Here is an 18,918-nt window from a genome sequence, read left to right as displayed (position 1 = left end):
TTTTAACATAAAATATTCTTGCTAAGAAATGGTTTTCTCCCACATGAAATCCAAAACTATTTGCAGCATTAACACTCAGAAATGAATTTCTGACAGTGCTGAGCTGATCAGAGTCATACTTTTTGAATGATGGTTCAATTTCTAGAGCCAGAGAGAGAGAGAAAGGTCTTCGGTGTTACTGAAGGATTGTACAAAATTCAAATAACCTAGATGAGTAGGTTATAGATTCCAACTATCACAGTAAATCCCTTGTTCTATCGGTTCCCATAAAAAGGTTTCTTTGATTAGGTGATTCAGCACTGCACATGTTAATGTGAGCCCACTGAATAGCTCATGAATATATCCCAACCCCATTCAGGGCTCTACTCTGAGGCTTGTTTTACTTAATCATGACCAAATACAAGTTTGGCATAGTTGAGTCCCCACCACTCCTTTTATTAAGGACGATTTTGCTCTAATGCAAACTGAGAATGATGACATAGATGCTGACTTGTTTAAATTATATTATTACATCTGAAGACTTTACTTTCACCCTTTAAACCTCACATGTACACAAACATAATGAATGAAGTCTGACCTGTCTAATTTATTCAGCCTTATAATAAAGCTTTGCATAAGATGTTCAGATCAAATTTTAGCTTTGTTTAGCAACCCTAGACCATGGTGGAGTACATTTTCATTCTGTTTTAAGATTTAAACAATTTTGCCAGGGGCACAGAAACCTCTCGATCTCGGATAGATCAGTTGTATTTTTGCCATCTTGAATTAAGTCATTTCAGATTTTAAGGACAAATTTTAACTCATGAAATTTACAAATTATGCAAATTGGGTAGAAATGTACAGATATGGGGGGGAAATTAGCTGTATCATATTGTAATTAAAAACAATCTTGACAATTGAAACCAACAAAACAAAATCCAGGCTAGATAGATAGATACGGTTCTGATTTTATTCCCATTACATACCAGGCAGAGGGCTTTCTGGGCAGTGGCACCCACCTTGTGGAATGTCCTCCCACCAAATGTCAAGGAAATAAACAACTATCTGACTTTTAGAAGATATCTGAAGGCAGCCCTGTTTAGGGAGCTTTTTAATGTTTGATCTTTTATTGTGTTTTTAATATCCTGTTGGAAGCCGCCCAGAGTGGCTGGGGAGGCCAGGCCAGATGGGCAGGGTATAAGTAAGAAATATTATTATTATTATTATTATTATTATTATTATTATTATTATTATTATACTAAGGAAGAGCCAAATGTGCATTTATAAAATAGGGATAGAAAGTAGGGGCAGATGGGGGCATGGCACACTGGGCACCAGGGGGGATTTCAGGGTGGTATGGGGGGCTGTAGGGCGGCATGGCGGTTGCTGGGCATCTTGGGCACTGCAAGGGGTAGAGCCACTGCCCGTCCCTGAAAACATCAGCTACAGAAGTTTTGGCAGCTCTGCTAAAAATAGCACAAGTTTGGTGGCTCCACTTAAAAAAATCTGGTCCACCCCAGGCGCTAGCGGGGGTTGCTATGCCACTGCAAGCTGAAAAGGATTCCCCACCCCTATTCTAGAATGTGTAACAGATTCCAAACTGAATTTAGACCAGGAGTGTGACATTGTTGCCACTAATGCCATGACAGGGCTGGTGCAAAATACAGTCACACACACAGAGTTTACATGCCTGAATGCAACAACCTTAGTGCATGGGAAGAAAGTAGCAGAGTAGCCGATGCATCTGGTCCATCTGCCATGCAGAGTTCCAAAGTAAAACACACACTGGCAGCAGAATTCTTCAGTAACAGTTTACTGAGGTTTAAAAGTGTACAGGTCTTACTGGATCCCCAGGAAGGTTCACAAACTTCAGCTCCTAATAGCATGTCTGGTTACAGAAGCAAAGAAAAAAACTGACTGATAAACTGAGCTCAGAGGCAGGAGATATATTACCCACCGCTGAGTATATGACCTTGAGTCTCACATGACTGACCAGATAAGTGACCCATAAAACTCACAATCCTTAAGAACCCCACTGTTTCTTCTCAAGCCTGTGTGCCTGTGTGTGTGTGTGTGTGCAGACTTTGCAGCTGGCTCTGGAGGAAGGGAGGGCAGGTACAGCTCAACACACTGGTGGGGATGTGAACTGCCCTCACTGGTCATGAAATTGATTGTTTGATGAGTGGGTGATAGTTACCTATTCCTGAGTAGATCTGCTTGGATCAAATGAGGGCCGGGTGGCTGTGCCATGCGTGTGTGTGCATGTATCATAGCCACTTCAGTTGCTCACACACAGCCTTGGAGGGTTGCCCAAGTGTAAATTCAGCCCTTATGTCAAGAAATGTTCACCACCCCAGCTTAGTTTTAGCATGGTCCATTTATGGGCATCACCTGCTATAAAGGAACCTTCACAGTTTTTAATTGTTCATTTCAGCCTGAAGTGTCTGGAACATCTTTTTCCAACCCTATTGGGTAAGCTCTAAGTAACAGATGACATGAAGAGTTTTGTGAGTTTCTGCCACTAGGTAAATTTGGTGTTCACTTAATGTCCTTTAAGCGATTCAAAAGGCAATTTTCCTGTAAAAGAATAAGGAGTAGTTTAATAAGCAAACAGAGTTGTGCAGATTGCTTCTTCCCAGGGTTGTTGCTGTGAATAAGACCGTTGCATACTCTCTTTTTCTACTGTGTTCATTCTTCATCTAACCCATTCCCTGCTCTTGATTGTTTTGATACTAGCAGACAAACAATTGTAACCACAGTTGCTTCCCACTATGGTTTGGGTGTTGTCTTGATGCAAATGAAAGGAGGCAGGGAAGTTACGGCTGCGTTTGCCTCCAGTGTGTTTAATGCATGAGAAAAGAACATGTTCTGTCATTGAAAAAGAGGCTCTAACATGCTTCTGGGCAATGTAACACTTCAGGACTTTCTTGTGATATAAGGTTAACATTTATCACACATAGTTCAAGTCAAGCAACCTCAAGAATAGGTAAGCAGATCATCAGACTTAGGGACTTCTATTTCCAAATTGATCATCTCCCAAACATTTGGAATACCACTGCAGATTGCTTATCCTGTGTTCTGATTTTAAGCCAAGAGGACATCAAATAAGATGCTGATGAAGCATTGGTAATTAAACAATAGCCTCATCCACCCAAGGGGCGAGTATACCTTCAGAATGGAAAGTAGCCCTGAGTGCTGACCAAGAGCCTATTGATCTTATATAAGCAAAAGAAAATAATGCAAAAAGAAGCTATCCAGACCTCTGCAAACATACGGGCAAGTAGCAAGTGAATTGTGCCTCCTCAGTGAGATTTGAAAAATTGAGAATTGAGTATTTCCAACATCTCCACAAGCAAGATCAATTAATGTGGCCATTGGGGATCACATAGGCATGTCTAACTAAAAGATGAAATAATCAAAGCACCTGGTAGCCAGGGATGAACAAAATCGTTGAGGAAATAATCAGGAACTGTACCGTGCCTTATGTGATAAATTTCAGGTGATGTTCACAACCCCATTAATTCCATTAATTCCAACAAACCATGGGAAATATTAGCTTAAGATATAATGGGACACTTTCATGACCAAGCTGCAAAACAAAGATGTATTACTGTGATGGTGATTTACTATTACAAAAGGGCAGAAGTTTTGTTTTCTGACAAAACTGCTAGACGTAATTAAGTTTATGTCTGCAGTCTTTCCAGAGAAGGTCCTCTCAAGGAATTAGTGTCTGGCAAAGGTCGACAGCTTATCTCATTTGAAATGGGATACACTTCTGCAACAATGAAATAAAACACAGAACTCTTCTTATGTCTGAAAAGTGTCCCCATACTAGTAGTATCAGCAAAGACTTATGGGAAATCAGCTATCAGTTATTTGCAATACAGGATCCACTATTTTGGGCCAATTCCCTCTGGATTTCTCTGTCCCAATAGTTAAATGCCTCTCTGTGAAACACACCCTTTCCCCTTTGCAATGTGTCCCTTGCAGTCCAAGATAGCAGTAAAATATCAAATTATTTTAGGAACGGAAGCCTCCATAAACTGTTGGGTGCCTATCTGAAATTATTCAGTGAGTACTAACAACATCTATAGTACAAACAGACCAGAACCAACATGGTGTATAATTCTGAAGCAGCCTTCTGGTATTGAACCACCAACAATTTGATTTGGCAAATATGTGTTCTTATTTTCAGTGAGCCATAGGAAAAACAAACATGGTAAAGAAAAAAGTAAAATGGGTCAACACCTTCAGCCATTTAAGTGCTATTTCAGCACCACCTAGTGGCAAACTGTTTCTCTATAAAAAGGGTTTAAAAAATATAGATGCAAGATATTGTATTGGAGAGAAATGATAGCAATTTACAAAAAAAAAAACAAAAAAAACAATCAACAAAAACAGTTTAAAATAAGAATATAAAACATTTGCAAAAATAATTAAACGATCAGCTAATAACCACTTTATAGCACCTGCCCACATTCTGTACGTCTGAATAGACTTGCCTAAACAAAAATCTTTTCAGCAGGCACCGAATACAGTGACGACACCTGCCGGACGTCAATAGTCAAGGGAGTTCTAAAGCGTGGGCGCCGTCACACTAAAAGATCAATTTCTTACAAGTGCAGAACGAATATTCTGTGGCACCTGCAGCAGTGCCACTTTCGCAGATCGAGGTTATGGGGCGAAAGAATAATAATTATCATTTATTAACCGGAAGCAAGATTGGCCGCTGCACCTTTTTTTTTTTTTTTGCACCACCTGACCCGATGGAGAGGGACGGGGCAACGAACGCAGACTGCGCACGCGCGCACGGAACGGAATGGGGCCAGAGTTCGAGGCTTAGCGAGGGACGCCCGAAGAAGTGGTCCAGCTCCTGAGATCTCGTTGCCATAGCTACACGCGCTGCCGGAAGTGCTCCTCCATGGTCCCGCCCAGCTCCCCGAGCCTCTCCGTAGCGCAGAGCTCGGGCTCCTGGGAGAGGCTCCTTGGCCGCTGAAGATGGCGGACGGCGGGGCGAGCGCCGAGGAGCAGCAGCAGCAAGAGAAGGCGGAGGACGAGGATACGGGACCCGGCACGAGCGGGATGCGGCGGGAGAAAGGTCCCCGTGGAAGCGGCCGGCCCCCTACCGTCAGGGACCTGCAGGTACGGGGAGGGTGAGAGAGCCGTCGGTGTCGCCTCCCCTTCCTGGGAGTCGCTCCGCCTCGAAAACCGACGGTGGAGGTGCTCCAGAATGGCCAGCCAGGGTTGTGTAAGAGAGCAAGCCGGGAGCTGTCGCTTTCTGGGAGAGTTTATAGCAAGCAGGCATTCTTTCTTGGCAGCCGCCGTGTGCTGTCCCCGCACCTTCTTTTCCTCGCAACTGATGGCGACACGCCTTGCCTTAGGTAAAACCTCCGCCGAGCTCACCGTGTTGCCAAACACGGGTTGTACCGGGGGGGACTGTTAAATATAGGTTAAGAGCTGGAAATGTCGTTTCCTCATCACTCCCTAGTGAAATGAAATCGCATGGGGAAACTGCTCTGACGGTGCATTCCTCTGCATGCCTTTTCATAAGTAAGCGTCGCTGAGCTCAGTGGGGCTTGCTCCCAGGTAAGAAAGTGCATATGGTTTTGGCTGGGGATATTTGCCTCAGCAATTCAAGTTTGTGTGTGCTTTTTTTGCACACCAGGTCAGACTCCAGAAACGATTTTCTGAAATATATCAAGGTAGCCATATAGAGTTGCCTGTTGATGTCAGAATCTCTTATCTAAAGTCTCAAACTGTGATGTGTTATTTGTGGCTTCACAGTTCTATGTAGCATTAAAATGTTTATGAAAGACATATTCTTGCCCTAAATTTTGTGCCCTCACCCTCAAGCAGCTTGTCATTGAAATGGCATCTGGCTCTCTTCATAGAAATGTTTGTTGTTTCTAATCCAGATTTTAAAAATACATTGCAGTGAAACATCAATACTCGGGGAAACAAAATTAAACTATAATACTGTTGTGTATTGAGTCAAAGGATTTTATATCTGTATTATTATTGTCTGTATTTGCATTAGGGTAAAGTAACTGCCTTTTGGTTCCAGAGGGTACAGCTACTATTGGTTCATTTAAGCTGCTGTATTTGGATCCTCTGTCTTATTGGTTTCCTCCAAAAGGCAGGACTGTGATTGCCTGATATTGTTCCCTCCAAAATGTATCCTTTCTAGCTAGTTCCCTGTCCCTATAAATGTAGCTCTCCCCTCCTCAGTTCTCAGTCTTGTTTGCTTTAATAAAGAAGTGTTACTACAGAACTGTCTCCAGCATATTATGTCAAGAGAGCTGAAAGCACAAACCCCACGTCACAACAACTACTTTAAGTTTTCAGTGTAGAAACAAACCATATAGCAGCATTTTTCTTTGTTTAATTTTTGCTTCTTATTCTTTGGGCCACTTGTATTGATATTAATAAGATTTATTATGTAAATTACATGCAGCTTTTTTACTCTCACATCTTTGCCAAGTGCAAACCCACATCCACCATTCATTGAAAACAACAGAGAGGGCAAAAAATACACATGCAAAAATACAGCAGGGACATATCTGTGTACTTTTATAATCATGAAGTTAATCTTCATAGGCTTTAAATCAAAAAGTATTTTGATAATTGCCTAGTTCGTGAGCTGGGATAGCTCAGTCAGTAGAACTTGAGACTTAATCTCAGGGTTGTGGATTCGAGCCCCACATTAGGTGAAAGACTCCTGCATTGCAGAGGGTTGGACTAGATTGCCCTTGTGGTCCCTCCCAACTACAATTTTATGATTCTATATAGCAAAGCTCATAATATTTCTGCCTCTCGCTTGGACCTCAGTATATATTCTATAATAATTGCTTAGACATATAATCAACTTCCACTGTGTCTACAGCAAGAAATGAAACCTGTGGCCCTCAGATATTGTTGGACCATTGGCCCCACCCAGCATAGCCAATGGTCATGGAAGATGAGAGCTGTAGTCCCCAGTTCCTGGTCTAGAAGTCAGTAGAAGTTGGCCTAATTTGCTTGTCATGTTAAACCATAGTTTAAAACAAACTATGCTGAAAACAAACCATAAACCCAACGTTAGACAGCACCACACTTGTGGTCAGCAGGAGTGAGAAGAAGCACCATGCACCAACATGCTTCTCTTTCATTTATATTAAATTAAAAATTGTTTTATGTAATATGTGAGCTAGATCATTGTGTCTAAGCACATGCTTCTTGTTCACTTATTACATTATCCTTACTATACTGTTTTATTCTGAAAGTAAAATCATGTTCAGTCATATAAGGAAAGGATTTATAGCTGTCATGAAGAAATGTTATTAATTGTGCTATCAAGTGTTGCTCTTTTGTGACATTAGTAATTTTTACTTGGCAAACAGCTGTTCTTTCAGCATGTGATTGGGAAAAAAGGTTATTTTAAAAAAAATAGTTCTCATAACCATGCCTGCCCAATGATCTGCATATTTGACCGGTATGAATTAGTCACCTCACTTTTAAAAGAGAACTACATGTAGAATACATGTAGTTAGTTTTTTGGGTCTGTAGACATTGACTAAAGCATCTGGTTTTTGGTATAGCTGGCATTGGCTGGATTGTATGAAGATGAAATGAAAAGACAACCGCCTCATTCTGAGAAACCAACAGCTAGAGTGAGCAGTCATCCGAGATTACCAGTGCAAAGGTAAATAAGGGCTTTTATTATTTTTATATGACACTGTCAAACAGTTCAAATTAACTGTGATAGTTCCTATAAGTGTGCATTTCAAAAATGCAAATATTAAGCAAGCATTTTAAAAATGTAAAGGAATCTCTTCCTAAATCCCTGAAGACGCAATCCTATGTACACTTGTATGGGAGTAAATTCCATTGTGCACAGTGGTACTTTCTTCCAAGAAAATGTGCATTGGATTGCAGTGTGAGTTGCTGTCTTTCATCAGGAAACCAAAGGGCCATGAAGAACCTTCTACATAAGCTCTACTGAAATGCATGAAAGTTGATGAGCAACACTGGGGCAAGGTGATTATAATATAAAATTTGTTGTAGACTGGTTCTTGTACAGCATTTGCATGCTATTCCTTTATTATAGCAAGAGTCTTCTAACTTAGATTTGACTGTCACAACCTATGAACTCTACAGAGGTTGGATATCACAAATTTATTTTCAATATAAAAAAAATTAAGATTGGTGGTGTAAAATTAATGGAAGTTTAAATGAATATTTCTTGGCTGACTTCTTCAGAAGCTTGCGAAAACCAGAAAGAAGTATGAGTGATGACAAGGATAACAAAAGGTACCATAAAATAAGCATTTAATTGATTTAAAATATTCATTAATAGTGTGTTTAAGTTTTTATGTTCCTTTTCCCCTTGAACTTTTCTTGTCTTTTTATTATTGTTGTCATCATCCCCAGCTGTAATAATACAGTGGTACCTCGGGTTACATACACTTCAGGTTACATACGCTTCAGGTTACAGACTCCGCTAACCCAGAAATAGTGCTTCAGGTTAAGAACTTTGCTTCAGGATGAGAACAGAAATAGTGCTCCTGCGGTGCAGCAGCAGTGGGAGGCCCCATTAGCTAAAGTGGTGCTTCAGGTTAAGAACAGTTTCAGGTTAAGTACTTAACCCGAGGTACCACTGTAGTTGTCATCCTCAATTGTTGCGGAGCCGCTCACATTGAACGTGGGGTTAATATCATAAGCTAACATGAGAAGAGACAGTGGAGGTATAATGGCTTTGAGGGCCTCCACAAATTAGTCTAATCCTCTTCTAAAGTCATCTAAGTTGGCAGCCATCACTACCTCTTGTTTGAGTGAATTCCACAGTTTAACTGTGCTGTGTGAAAAAGTACTGTCTTTTGTCTATCCTGAGTCTTCCAGCATTCAGCTTCATTGAATGGCTGAGTTTTCATAAATAATGCACAATTTTATGCCCACGCACTCCCGGCATATTTGACTATTTTTCTTGAAAACAAAACAAAAGTCCCAAATGCTGTAACCTTTCATCATGGAGTCGTTACTCTTAAGTTTGACTGGGTGCCCTGCAAGACACCCTTCCAACTCCTTTGATTCTAAACGATGATGCTTTTTCGTTAGTGGGAAATAGTGACAGGATAGGTGGTTGCTGGCATCTGTCTGTGTTGAAAGACAATGGAGTTCTCGTCCAGGGGTGAAATCAAATCACTGCAGAATCGCAGCGCCCGCTGTGGCTGCAGAGACTGGTAACTTGTAACTACTGCCTCTTGCATTGTTTTTGCTGAGTTAGCAAGCCTGGGCAGTGTGTATGGAGAGCCAGGGGTGCCCAGACAGCAAGGCCTCCCCCTCAGCCTCACTAATGTGGTCCAAAGGAAAGCAGAGCAATACATCTGGCACCAGCTTGGCTGCAGGAGTTGCTAGAAGGAGGCGTACCAGATGCCATCCAACTATCTTAGGAACTCCACTCCAAATTTGTGTAGAGTTTACTCCTTAGCCTTTTCTTCCTCTGAAGATGCCCCGTAAGGCAGCAGGTAGAATAGGTTATACACTCAGTCTTTATTTCTAAAATATGCTTCCTTAAACCAACGTCCAATATAAGATGCACATCTTACATGTTGGAGGTATAAAATCAAAATATGAAATAATTAGTCTAATTTTTCACCTTTCTACAGTGTTTTGTTTTTTGTGGTTTTTGTCTCTTTGTCCCTGGGGAAGTTTTTTCAAGAGCATGTCTGTGGGCCATATATGATATCTCAGTTGCATCTTGGAACCTGACACAGGTGCAAACACCCAGTCATGATATTTGCATGCTGTCAGATTTCTCCAGTTCTTCAGCAGCAACCTGTTCCCAATCACTTAGTGTTGCTGAGGATCTTCTGGTCTTCAGAAAACTTTGAGGACGGATGGGGTTCAGGGAATTCCCTTGTGTGAAGCTCCCTTCTATTTGTGCCAGGGTTGTGTGAGAACTTAAGAGTAGTCCTGCTGAATCACAGCAAAGATGTATCCAATGCAGCGTTCTGTTTCCACAGTGGCCAGGCAGATGCCTGTTAGAATCCCAGAAGTAGAACACACAATAGCCCTCTCCCACTTGTGGTCCCCAGCAACTCAGATTCAAAGGCATATTGAATGCACCCTATTATTTTTATGAAAATCTGGACATCTTAAAGAAGTACAGATAAATTTGGAGTTCCTGACTGTGTCAAAACTCTCTCAATCTTTTAACAGCACATAAGCTGTAGTGTGGTTCTAATCAGAATATGAAAAAGTCAGGAAATTAAATGGTATGGGAGGGTGGCTTTTGTTAAAATGAAGATATTAACCAGAATAATATTTTTTCCTAACATTACCTGGTAAGGTTCTTCTAAAAATATTGATTCCAACATGAAGTGAAAATAATTCCAATATAAGGCATTAAAAAGCTTCAGGGATTAGATATTGTACGTAAAAATAAAAACTTAATTTCTAAATTAAAAACTATATTTACTTGTTGAAGTTATTAAATGTCTATCTTGCCCTTTCTCCCAAAGGAAGTTCCCGACCCAGAGAGCATACAGTTGAAAGCAGGGTGGGACAACCCAAGCCACTTTCCCATCTGAAACAGAGTCCTGTTTCTGGCACTGCACAAACTAATGTACTTCTGTTTGAAAATTTCTTAATACTTATGACCACCAAATGCTGTTTGCTTTCTTTCTTTTTTTAAAAAAAGATTTTATTCAGGTGATTCAGAATACAGAGGGCTCAGTGTTGTTGCCTCATCCAATAATATAGCATCCAGTAAAATTGTCGCTGAACTTTTCAAAGAAGCAAAAGAACATGGGGCAGTCCCATTAGATGAAGTATCAAGAGCATCGGAGGATTGTCATAAAGCTAAAGTAAGTACCAGTACATGCAATCATTTTTTTATGGGAAAAGCGCAATTGTTTTAATGCAAAAGTGCTTTTATTTAACAAGTATAGCACTTGATTCCTTTTTAAAAAATATTTTTAATTACTTTCATTACAAAACGTGAGCTGAATTTAGAGAGGCAGCGGGTAAAGTGTACTCCAATTCATAATATTTGCCTGCTTTAAACTGCTTTTCTGCCAGACAGGAATTGACAGCAATTAACACTAGATGCTAATGTCCCAGGTTGGGAGGTTATGGGAGAGGGTCATGTGAAAAGAAAAGGTGCGGCTCCAGTATCTTTTGTACTGAAAATAGTATGGAAACACTGCCTACAACTGAACACAAAGTCTAAACTAGTTCACATGATATGGTAAATATCACCTTGGCAGCTACTAGCCATTTCATTACATTGAACAAAATGAAAGCCACTGGATGTGGTAGTTGGTGACCACCCCCAGGTTCATGTTCAAACTGGCACATGTCCCTGACAACTACTTTTCATACTTTGCCTGAGTTGAGCCATTGCACCAGCCCATACTATATGCTAACCATTATTTGGAACTCACACCAGGTTGCGGATTTGATTCCCCCAACAGGCCAGCTGCCTACTCTTGCATTGCAGATGTGTTGGAGTAGATGATCGTCAGGGCCCCTTCCAATTCTGCTATTCTATTCTATGATTTATTAATTTCCAGATATCCAACAAACAAGCCATAATTTAGAGCTGCTTGTCTGCTTTTTGTTTTTCTATCTGCTTAGCACTTCTTAAATCTACTCTTATCTCTGTGGAACAGGAACTTCTGGAGGTGTTGTGAAAGCTGGGACACTGGTTTGCTTTTCAATTTGAGCATCATGCCAGAGCATACTTTGCAATCCCACTTCAAACTATGCTTTCAGATCCTGTTTTACTGGTTGATCAAAACAAAATCATTTGGCATGCTTGAGTTCTTCTGTGTGCTATAGGAAATTACTTTCTGCTCACCAGAAGAGAAGAGTGTTACTATCTATAAAAATATTGTTTTGAGTTGCTTTTTACTTAAAAGATTAAACCTGTTGCCACTGACTTTTGCCAGATCTTTCCCCCCTGTGAAAACTTTCTTTCTAAGCTGCAGAGTGCATATTTTACAAAGTATTTACTTAACTAAATAGTGATCAGTTAAAATTACTAGTAGTCAGTTGGTTTAAAATAAATGCAAGTAGTTACTGCAGTTCTGTAACTCAGACCTGTATTTTAAATATTTTATTAGTCATTTTCTGGTGGTGGATACAGACTGGGGAAGTCAACTATGAAGCGCTCTGAATATATCTATGGAGAAAATCAGTTTGGACAAGATGTAAGTATAAATATGATGAACATAATTTCCTGTTACATGCAAGAGATAATTAACTTTAGGAACCCTGTCTGCGTAACATATGACATACCCAACTGCAAGAGAAAATCCTAATAGCTTGTTCCTTATATCATCAATATATACCTAGATAATTTTATAGAACCATAAGTTTCATTTGACAATTCCCATGCAGTGAAGAGAGTGACGCAGTCCTTGCTCATAAAGAGCTACAGAGGCACAGCAGAGCTCTTCTGGACACTGAGTTGGAGCTAATGTGTCTTTGATTACATTCTGATGGCATAAATTCATAGGCAAGTGCAACACATTCCTTTTAGACTATAGGTTGTATCCAATGTTAGTTCTACACATAGTACGCATAGTAGATGCATTGAAATTAATGGACATAACTCACTTGGGTCCATTACTTTTAATGGGTCTACTCTTTGAAGGCAGCCCCGTTTAGGGAAGCTTTTAGTGTTTGATGGACTATTATATTTTAATATTTTGTTGGAAGCCACCCAACAATATTATTATTATTACAGTGGTACCTTGGGATGCGAATGGGATCCATTCCGGAGCCCCGTTCGCATCCCGAACAGAACGCAAGACGTGACGGCGCGTCTGCGTGTGCATGGGTCGCATTTCGCTGCTTCCGCGCATGCGTGTGTTGTCATTTTGAGCGTCTGCACATGTGCGAACGGCGAAACCCAGAAGTAACGCGCTCCGTTACTTCTGGGGTGCCATGGAGCACAACTTGAACGCGCTCAACCCGAAGCACATTCAACTCGAGGTATGACTGTATAGCTGAATAGAATGTTTAATATTATAATACTGGAAAACAAACCAAGATGAATATAATGATCAAACACCTGGTGTTACTTTTTGACATTTTCAAAGTACATCTGATTTATTCATAGGTTCAAATTTTACTTAAACTGTGGAGGAACGGTTTTAGTTTAGATGATGGAGAGCTGAGATCATACACGGATCCCGTGAATGCAGAGTTTCTTGAGTCTGTTAAAAGAGGGTAAGTTTATGGTATTTGTGACTATAGGAATACATTGCTTCCAGTGCAGTAGAAGAAACTGCAGCTGGAGAGGAAATCCAAGAAGCCTCAGTAGCTAAGTAGAAGTCCTAGGGTCAATTAAAGAGATGCTGCTTGGTTTGGAACACTCCCTTTTCCACAAGGTCTTCTGTTTTAAGTGATGGCCTTAGCAGTACCTAGGCAAGGCTTCAGTGGTACCCTAGACAGATCCATGCAGGAATCAGGCTAGATCATAAGACCTGACCTCAGATATTGTTTCAGCAACCAAGTCTCAAATAGAGCTGCAGCTTCTATTTTGTCTGCCTTTGAAGAGAGGAGCATCTTAATTTATAGTGGCCTAGTTTGCTTTAGTAGTAATTGATTCCAATGGAGCGTAGGAGGCTGTGGGTCCACTAGGGCAGAGGTTGGGAAACCTCAAGCCCAGGGGCTGAACATGGCCCTCCAGGCCTCTGTCTCCATCCCCAGGCCGTGTCCCATACCAGCCCCATTCCTCACCCTCCTCAAGTGCTTTCTCCTGGTTGAAATGTAGCCTTGAACTATGATAATGCATCCTGCTTACCTGGATAAAGAGATAAGCCTCTTAGCTGCAATATAGCCTACTCTACAAAGGTGAGAGCTGCATCTCTTTTTTTCCAGCCTCACCCACAACTGGGATGCAGCTCCTTCAAGGTTGCCCATGAGGCAATGAAGCCCTCAGGCTGTAAAACGTTCCCCATTCCTGCACTAGGTCTGAGGAAGGCAACATGGCGTCCTCACCCTGTAGAGGTGTTGGCACAACCAGCTCTTCTGGTGAAGTGTTTCTGTTTGGCTGTTTACATCTTGAATTGGGAGCAATTCCCTCCCCAAATCTCCAGCTGAACTGCTTGAAGAAGAGTTTTTTTTTTTTAAGAGTGAGAGATTGGTTTCAGGATCAGAGGGTTTAGCATGTGGAGCACTAGACCATTTTGATAAAGAAAGCATAAATATTTAGGGAAGGGACGGTAATTTGCAACCAGCTGTCACCAAAAACAAGCTGTTTCCAGATCAAAGGGATAGATCACAATTACCAGGGCAGTCCATATATCCCATAAATGACACGTGAGGAAGCGTGTTTATTATATATGTTGCTTTATGGAAAGGGTTGGTTTTGATAGAGGGTTTTTTCTATTAAAAATGTACCAAAAAGGATTTTCTCTTATTAGGGGCTGTATCATCCTCAGCCACTGAATAGGATATGAATACCCAGCCCTGTAACATTGTGATGACTCTTCTAGACAGTCTTTTATTTTCAGTCTGTGGCTGCAACATGTAGCAAGTGAAGTACATATAATTTTGCCTTTCTCCCCCTGCCCCTTCCTGGCCATAATTTTGCCTGTAGCATTTCTTATGTATGCCTGATTAACAGCACAATACTGTACATGTCTATTGAAATTAAGTCTCTTTGTTTCTTATTCTGTGGTAAGCGTGTATAGGATTATATCTTGAACAAGCCATTTTATCTGCATTGTGGAATGTATGTGCTGATAACAGAGAAGATTAGAGCGTAGTGGATCTGAACTATTGTTATCATTATTTCATATTTTAATGACGTGATCCAGACAAAATCGAATACTTTTCAGTTTTATCACTTGCTCTTTATGCTCTTGCATAAATCAATAAACTTGGTTAAATTGGATATTTCCCCTTTTGTTTCTGCTGTTAAGAGAGATTCCTGCAGAACTTCAACGTTTGGTGCATGGAGGCCAAGTTAATCTGGATATGGAAGACCATCAGGAGCAGGAATATGTAAGGCCTAGATTGAGATTCAAAGCTTTCAGTGGAGAAGGCCAGAAACTTGGAAGGTTAATTTTTTTCAAAATCCTTGGTTTATAAAACTACAATTATCTTGTATTCTTGCCATTGATACAGTTGATGATTCGAATATAAAATACCAAAGGCCATTCTATTATCTTCCCCACCCCGCTGCTGAAAACCACATTACCTCAGAAATCTATTGGGGACTTTATACCAGTAGTGAACAGGGCTCAGAGCTACAGTCAAACCTCAGTTCCCAAACGCCTCCCTTTTGGAACGTTTCGGCTTCCGAAAACCGAAAACCCAGAAGTAAGAGTTCTGGTTTTCGACCGTTTTTCAGAAGCTGAATGTCCGACGGGGCCTCCACTTGAGTGCAGGAAGCTCCTGCAGCCAATCAGAAGCCGTGCCTCAGTTGTCAAACCTTTCAGAAGCCGAATGGGCTTCCAGAATGGATGACGTTCGACAACCAAGGTTTGACTGTATTGCCCTCTTGCTCATGCAGACCCATGTCTGACATGCATTCATTCCATTTTCTTTTGCCCCTCTTTTATCTGTGTCTCTCTTCCCCAACTACATCCTCCTTCTCACCTCTTGTTACCCCATGCAGCAATTAGACTGGAAAAATAGTTTCCACTGGCAGCTGTGAAACCTATTATTATTATTACTTTGCCTAACTGCCATGTTGGGGGGCGGGGCTTAACACTCTCCTCCTTGTGTCTCCTCACAAGGGTCTCCCCCTGCCCAACAAACAGCAATTCATTGCTGAGTGGAAGGGGAGGTAGGATGAAGGTGTAGGCCCTGCTGGCTACATCTGGCCTACAGGCTGCAGGTGCCCCACCCCTGCTATAGGTCTTCTGCATGCTATGCAGACTATATGCTTCTCACTTGCCACCCCATTCCGACAGTTTGTTTTAATCTTTTAAGTTAATCTTAGCATTTGTGTTTGATTACCTTACAAAAGCAATTAGACTAAGGATGCTCAGTGGGACTGAGTAAACATGCATAAGATTGGGCTGTTCCTCGTTTGGAGCTTTTTTCCTCCAAGCTAATAGTAATTATATGCCTGGTATTGCTAAGTGAAATACATTTCAATTGCTCTGCTGTTTTAAACTGGTTTCCTTTATTATTGAAGGCTGGCAGGTTATGGATGTTGGGTTGGATCTAGATTTCCCTGGAGCAGAGTTCTGCTTCAAGGACACTCTGCTGGAGGAAAAGACTAGGAATTTATTTTGTCAGTTTCTTCTTCCTCTTGAAAAACTGTTCCAGAGGATTTGGGGACCCTCTGGAACTATGTTGTAAGTATAGTGGTACGTCGGGTTACGAACGTAATTCATTCCGGAGGTCCGTTCTTAGCCCGAAACCGTTTTTAACCTGAGTTACCACTTTAGCTAATGGGGTCTCACACTGCCGCCGCGCCGCCACTGCACGATTTCTGTTCTCATCCTGGGTCAAAGTTTTTAACCCGAGGTACTACTTCCAGGTTAGCGGAGTTTGTAACCCAAAGTGTTTGTAACCTGAGGTGTTTATAACCCAAGGTACTACTGTAGTTCTTGGAGCTGAAGAGGGAATTGATGAAAATTGCCTTCCCTCTGCTGGAATGGTAGTTCTTCCATTAACAGACAGAGCCTTTTTCTGTTTGCAGAAGGGCATGTCTGATCATCTTTTTATGGCTGTTGGAAGTTTACATATCCAGAATATGCAATAGCACTATGTTCTGTCAGTGTTGAGATTTCTTACTGCTTCCTGACATACTTTACAATAATTGGCACTGTGCTTAATTACAAAATGCAATGTTAGAAGTGTGGAGAGGTGCAAAGAAGAGCTAATTTGTCCATAGCTAGGGGGCGCAATTTGGACAGTTCTGCCAGGGGCGCAAGATCACCTAGCTATGGGTCTGGTGGTAGAGCATCTGCTTTGCATCCAGGACATCCCTGATTCAATCCCCAGCATCTCAGGGTACTGCTGACAAAGGCTACTGGTTTGAAACCCTAGAAAGCAGCTGTATATCAGTGTATACAGTACTGAGCTAGACAGTCTGACTTGGCATAATAAGACAGTTACGTATGTTCTTATTTAATTTTATATTTTGTGAGTGTAGATTTACAGTGATACCTCAGGTTACAGACGCTTCAGGTTACAGACTCCACTAACCCAGAAATAGTACCTCAGGTTAAGAACTTTGCTTCAGGATGAGAACAGAAATTGCGGCGCTGCAGCAACAGGAGACCCCATTAGCTAAAATGGTACCTCAGGTTAAGAACAGTTTCAGGTTAAGAACAGACCTCCAGCACGAATTAAGTTCTTAACCTGAGGCACCACTGTACTTATAACCAGTCCCTTAAGCGACTGAAATGTTTTTAACATCCAGTTCAAATCCTTTTCTTTGTATTAAACAAATGCAATAGCACAAAATTTAACTAATTACGTTTTGATGAATTGTTTGAGGTACTGAGGAAGGCAAGAGAGCATTTTTAGAAGGCACCCTTGCACTCTCTTTGTAGACACATTCATTTGCAAGTAAGCCCCATTGACTTCAGTGGTACTGGTTGGCTTGTAGATAAAGTCTTTAACATTTCAACTGTCTTTCAGCTATTTCTCTTGTTTCTTAATTTTAGCCTTACACCTGAGATTGTCAGTACACCATCTTCCCCAGAGGAAGAAGAAAAATCCTTCCTTGATGCTGTGGTTCTGATCGATGACTCTGTGCCAACAACTAAGATTCAGATTAGGCTAGCAGATGGAAGTCGTTTAATACAAAGATTTAATCATACCCATAGGTAAGCTTAACTGTTTAACTGTACTGAAACATTGGATCTTAGTTCCAGATTATCACAACTTGTCATCTGAAGCTTACTGCAGTATTCGGAGCTGATGAGTGGTTTGTTTTTAAAGTGCAGAGCATATTGTATTGATCCAAAGACTAAAATCTACATTGTTATACTTTTGTCAATAGGATTATAGATATTCGGAACTTTATTATCCAGTCTCGCCCTTTGTTTGCCACCACTGACTTTGTGCTTCTGACTACATTTCCACACAAAGAGCTTACAGATGAAAGCCTGACACTACAAGAATCAGATATTCTGAACACTGTGATTCTTCAGCAGCTAAAGTAAATCTTGAGCCTTTCAGTGCAATATCGCTTCTGTGAATGGATAATGTTGCATATTGTTCCTCAAAAATGCTTCCAAGGAGAAAGGGGGGAAAATGACAGAGGAAAACTAACCGTTTCCCACTTTAATGGATCAATTGGCATTTAGTACTGTTCTGTCTTCCAGTGATAACTCGTCTGAATTGGAATTCAGAGATATGCTAATAAATATTAATTGATTTTTGTATTCTTTCAAAACAGCCTGTATAAACTGGTGTGAATTCAAGTACTTCTTTTATTGGGTGGGGGTGAGGTGAGGGTTGGGGGTAATTTATAAGGGTGCAGAAGCCATTTTTGTAGAAAGAGAAAGGGCCTCTTTTCTGGTAAGACTTGAACTGTGGAAGAATTTTATGCTGCATCAGCTAACAGCCATTAAGAATTTAGGGTTGCAATCCTATGCTCCTTTATTTGAGAGCAAGCTCATTGATCTCATTGGGATTTTCCTCTGAATAGACACTAACAGGATTGCACTATTTTATCAGCTGAGATATGTGTATGCCCCATCATATGAAATATTGGAAATATTCTGTTCATAGGTTGTCTTCCACATATCTAGCATAATATAAACACATTCTTTAATCTAGTGCTAGTGAGATATTTGGCCTGTTGCGCAGCTCTTATGTCTGGGAATTCAACAATATATGGTGGGACGCCACTGTCTCTGCTTAAATAGAAGTCCAATTTGCACCTTATCGTATTCAAATATCTGGCCAATATGTTGCTTAAAGTAACTTAAAGTTTTAACATAAAGACAATTTGACCGATATCATTTCTATACAGAT

The 18,918-nt window shown here is 40.8% G+C and overlaps 1 protein-coding gene across 4 annotated transcripts; it reads left to right on the top strand.

The window, feature by feature from the left end:
- Positions 1 to 4,772: 4,772 nt before the first annotated feature.
- UBXN2B (UBX domain protein 2B) lies at positions 4,773 to 18,186 on the top strand. 4 transcript variants are annotated; one of them, XM_053396079.1, is made up of 9 exons: positions 4,773 to 5,121; positions 7,557 to 7,660; positions 8,218 to 8,268; positions 10,658 to 10,823; positions 12,084 to 12,170; positions 13,085 to 13,194; positions 14,895 to 15,032; positions 17,601 to 17,762; positions 17,939 to 18,186. In XM_053396079.1, exons 1-9 carry the CDS (start codon positions 4,978 to 4,980, stop codon positions 18,099 to 18,101), a joined length of 1,125 nt encoding a protein of 374 aa, XP_053252054.1. In that variant the 5' UTR covers positions 4,773 to 4,977; the 3' UTR covers positions 18,102 to 18,186. The 4 variants fall into 4 exon arrangements, with proteins under 4 accessions (XP_053252054.1, XP_053252055.1, XP_053252056.1 ...); XM_053396081.1 differs by having other exon boundaries at positions 4,969 to 5,050; XM_053396082.1 differs by lacking the exon at positions 4,773 to 5,121 and adding an exon at positions 5,147 to 5,360.
- The last annotated feature ends 732 nt before the right edge of the window (positions 18,187 to 18,918 follow it).

Source organism: Podarcis raffonei, chromosome 7 (genome assembly GCF_027172205.1).
Source record: "Podarcis raffonei isolate rPodRaf1 chromosome 7, rPodRaf1.pri, whole genome shotgun sequence".
NCBI classification, from domain to species: Eukaryota; Metazoa; Chordata; class Lepidosauria; order Squamata; family Lacertidae; genus Podarcis; species Podarcis raffonei.
Note: the sequence above shows the minus strand (reverse complement) of the source record. Positions and strands in the feature narration are given on the sequence as shown.

What these genes read in the sequence shown, in the direction of transcription:
- UBXN2B (XM_053396079.1), top strand. Translation starts at nt 4,978, where the DNA reads ATGGCGGACGGCGGGGCGAGCGCCGAGGAGCAGCAGCAGCAAGAGAAG. An exon ending in CTTGAGTCTGTTAAAAGAGG is followed by an intron (nt 13,195 to 14,894) that starts GTAAGTTTATGG and finishes TCTGCTGTTAAG; the next exon opens with AGAGATTCCTGCAGAACTTC. An exon ending in GAAGGCCAGAAACTTGGAAG is followed by an intron (nt 15,033 to 17,600) that starts GTTAATTTTTTT and finishes TCTTAATTTTAG; the next exon opens with CCTTACACCTGAGATTGTCA.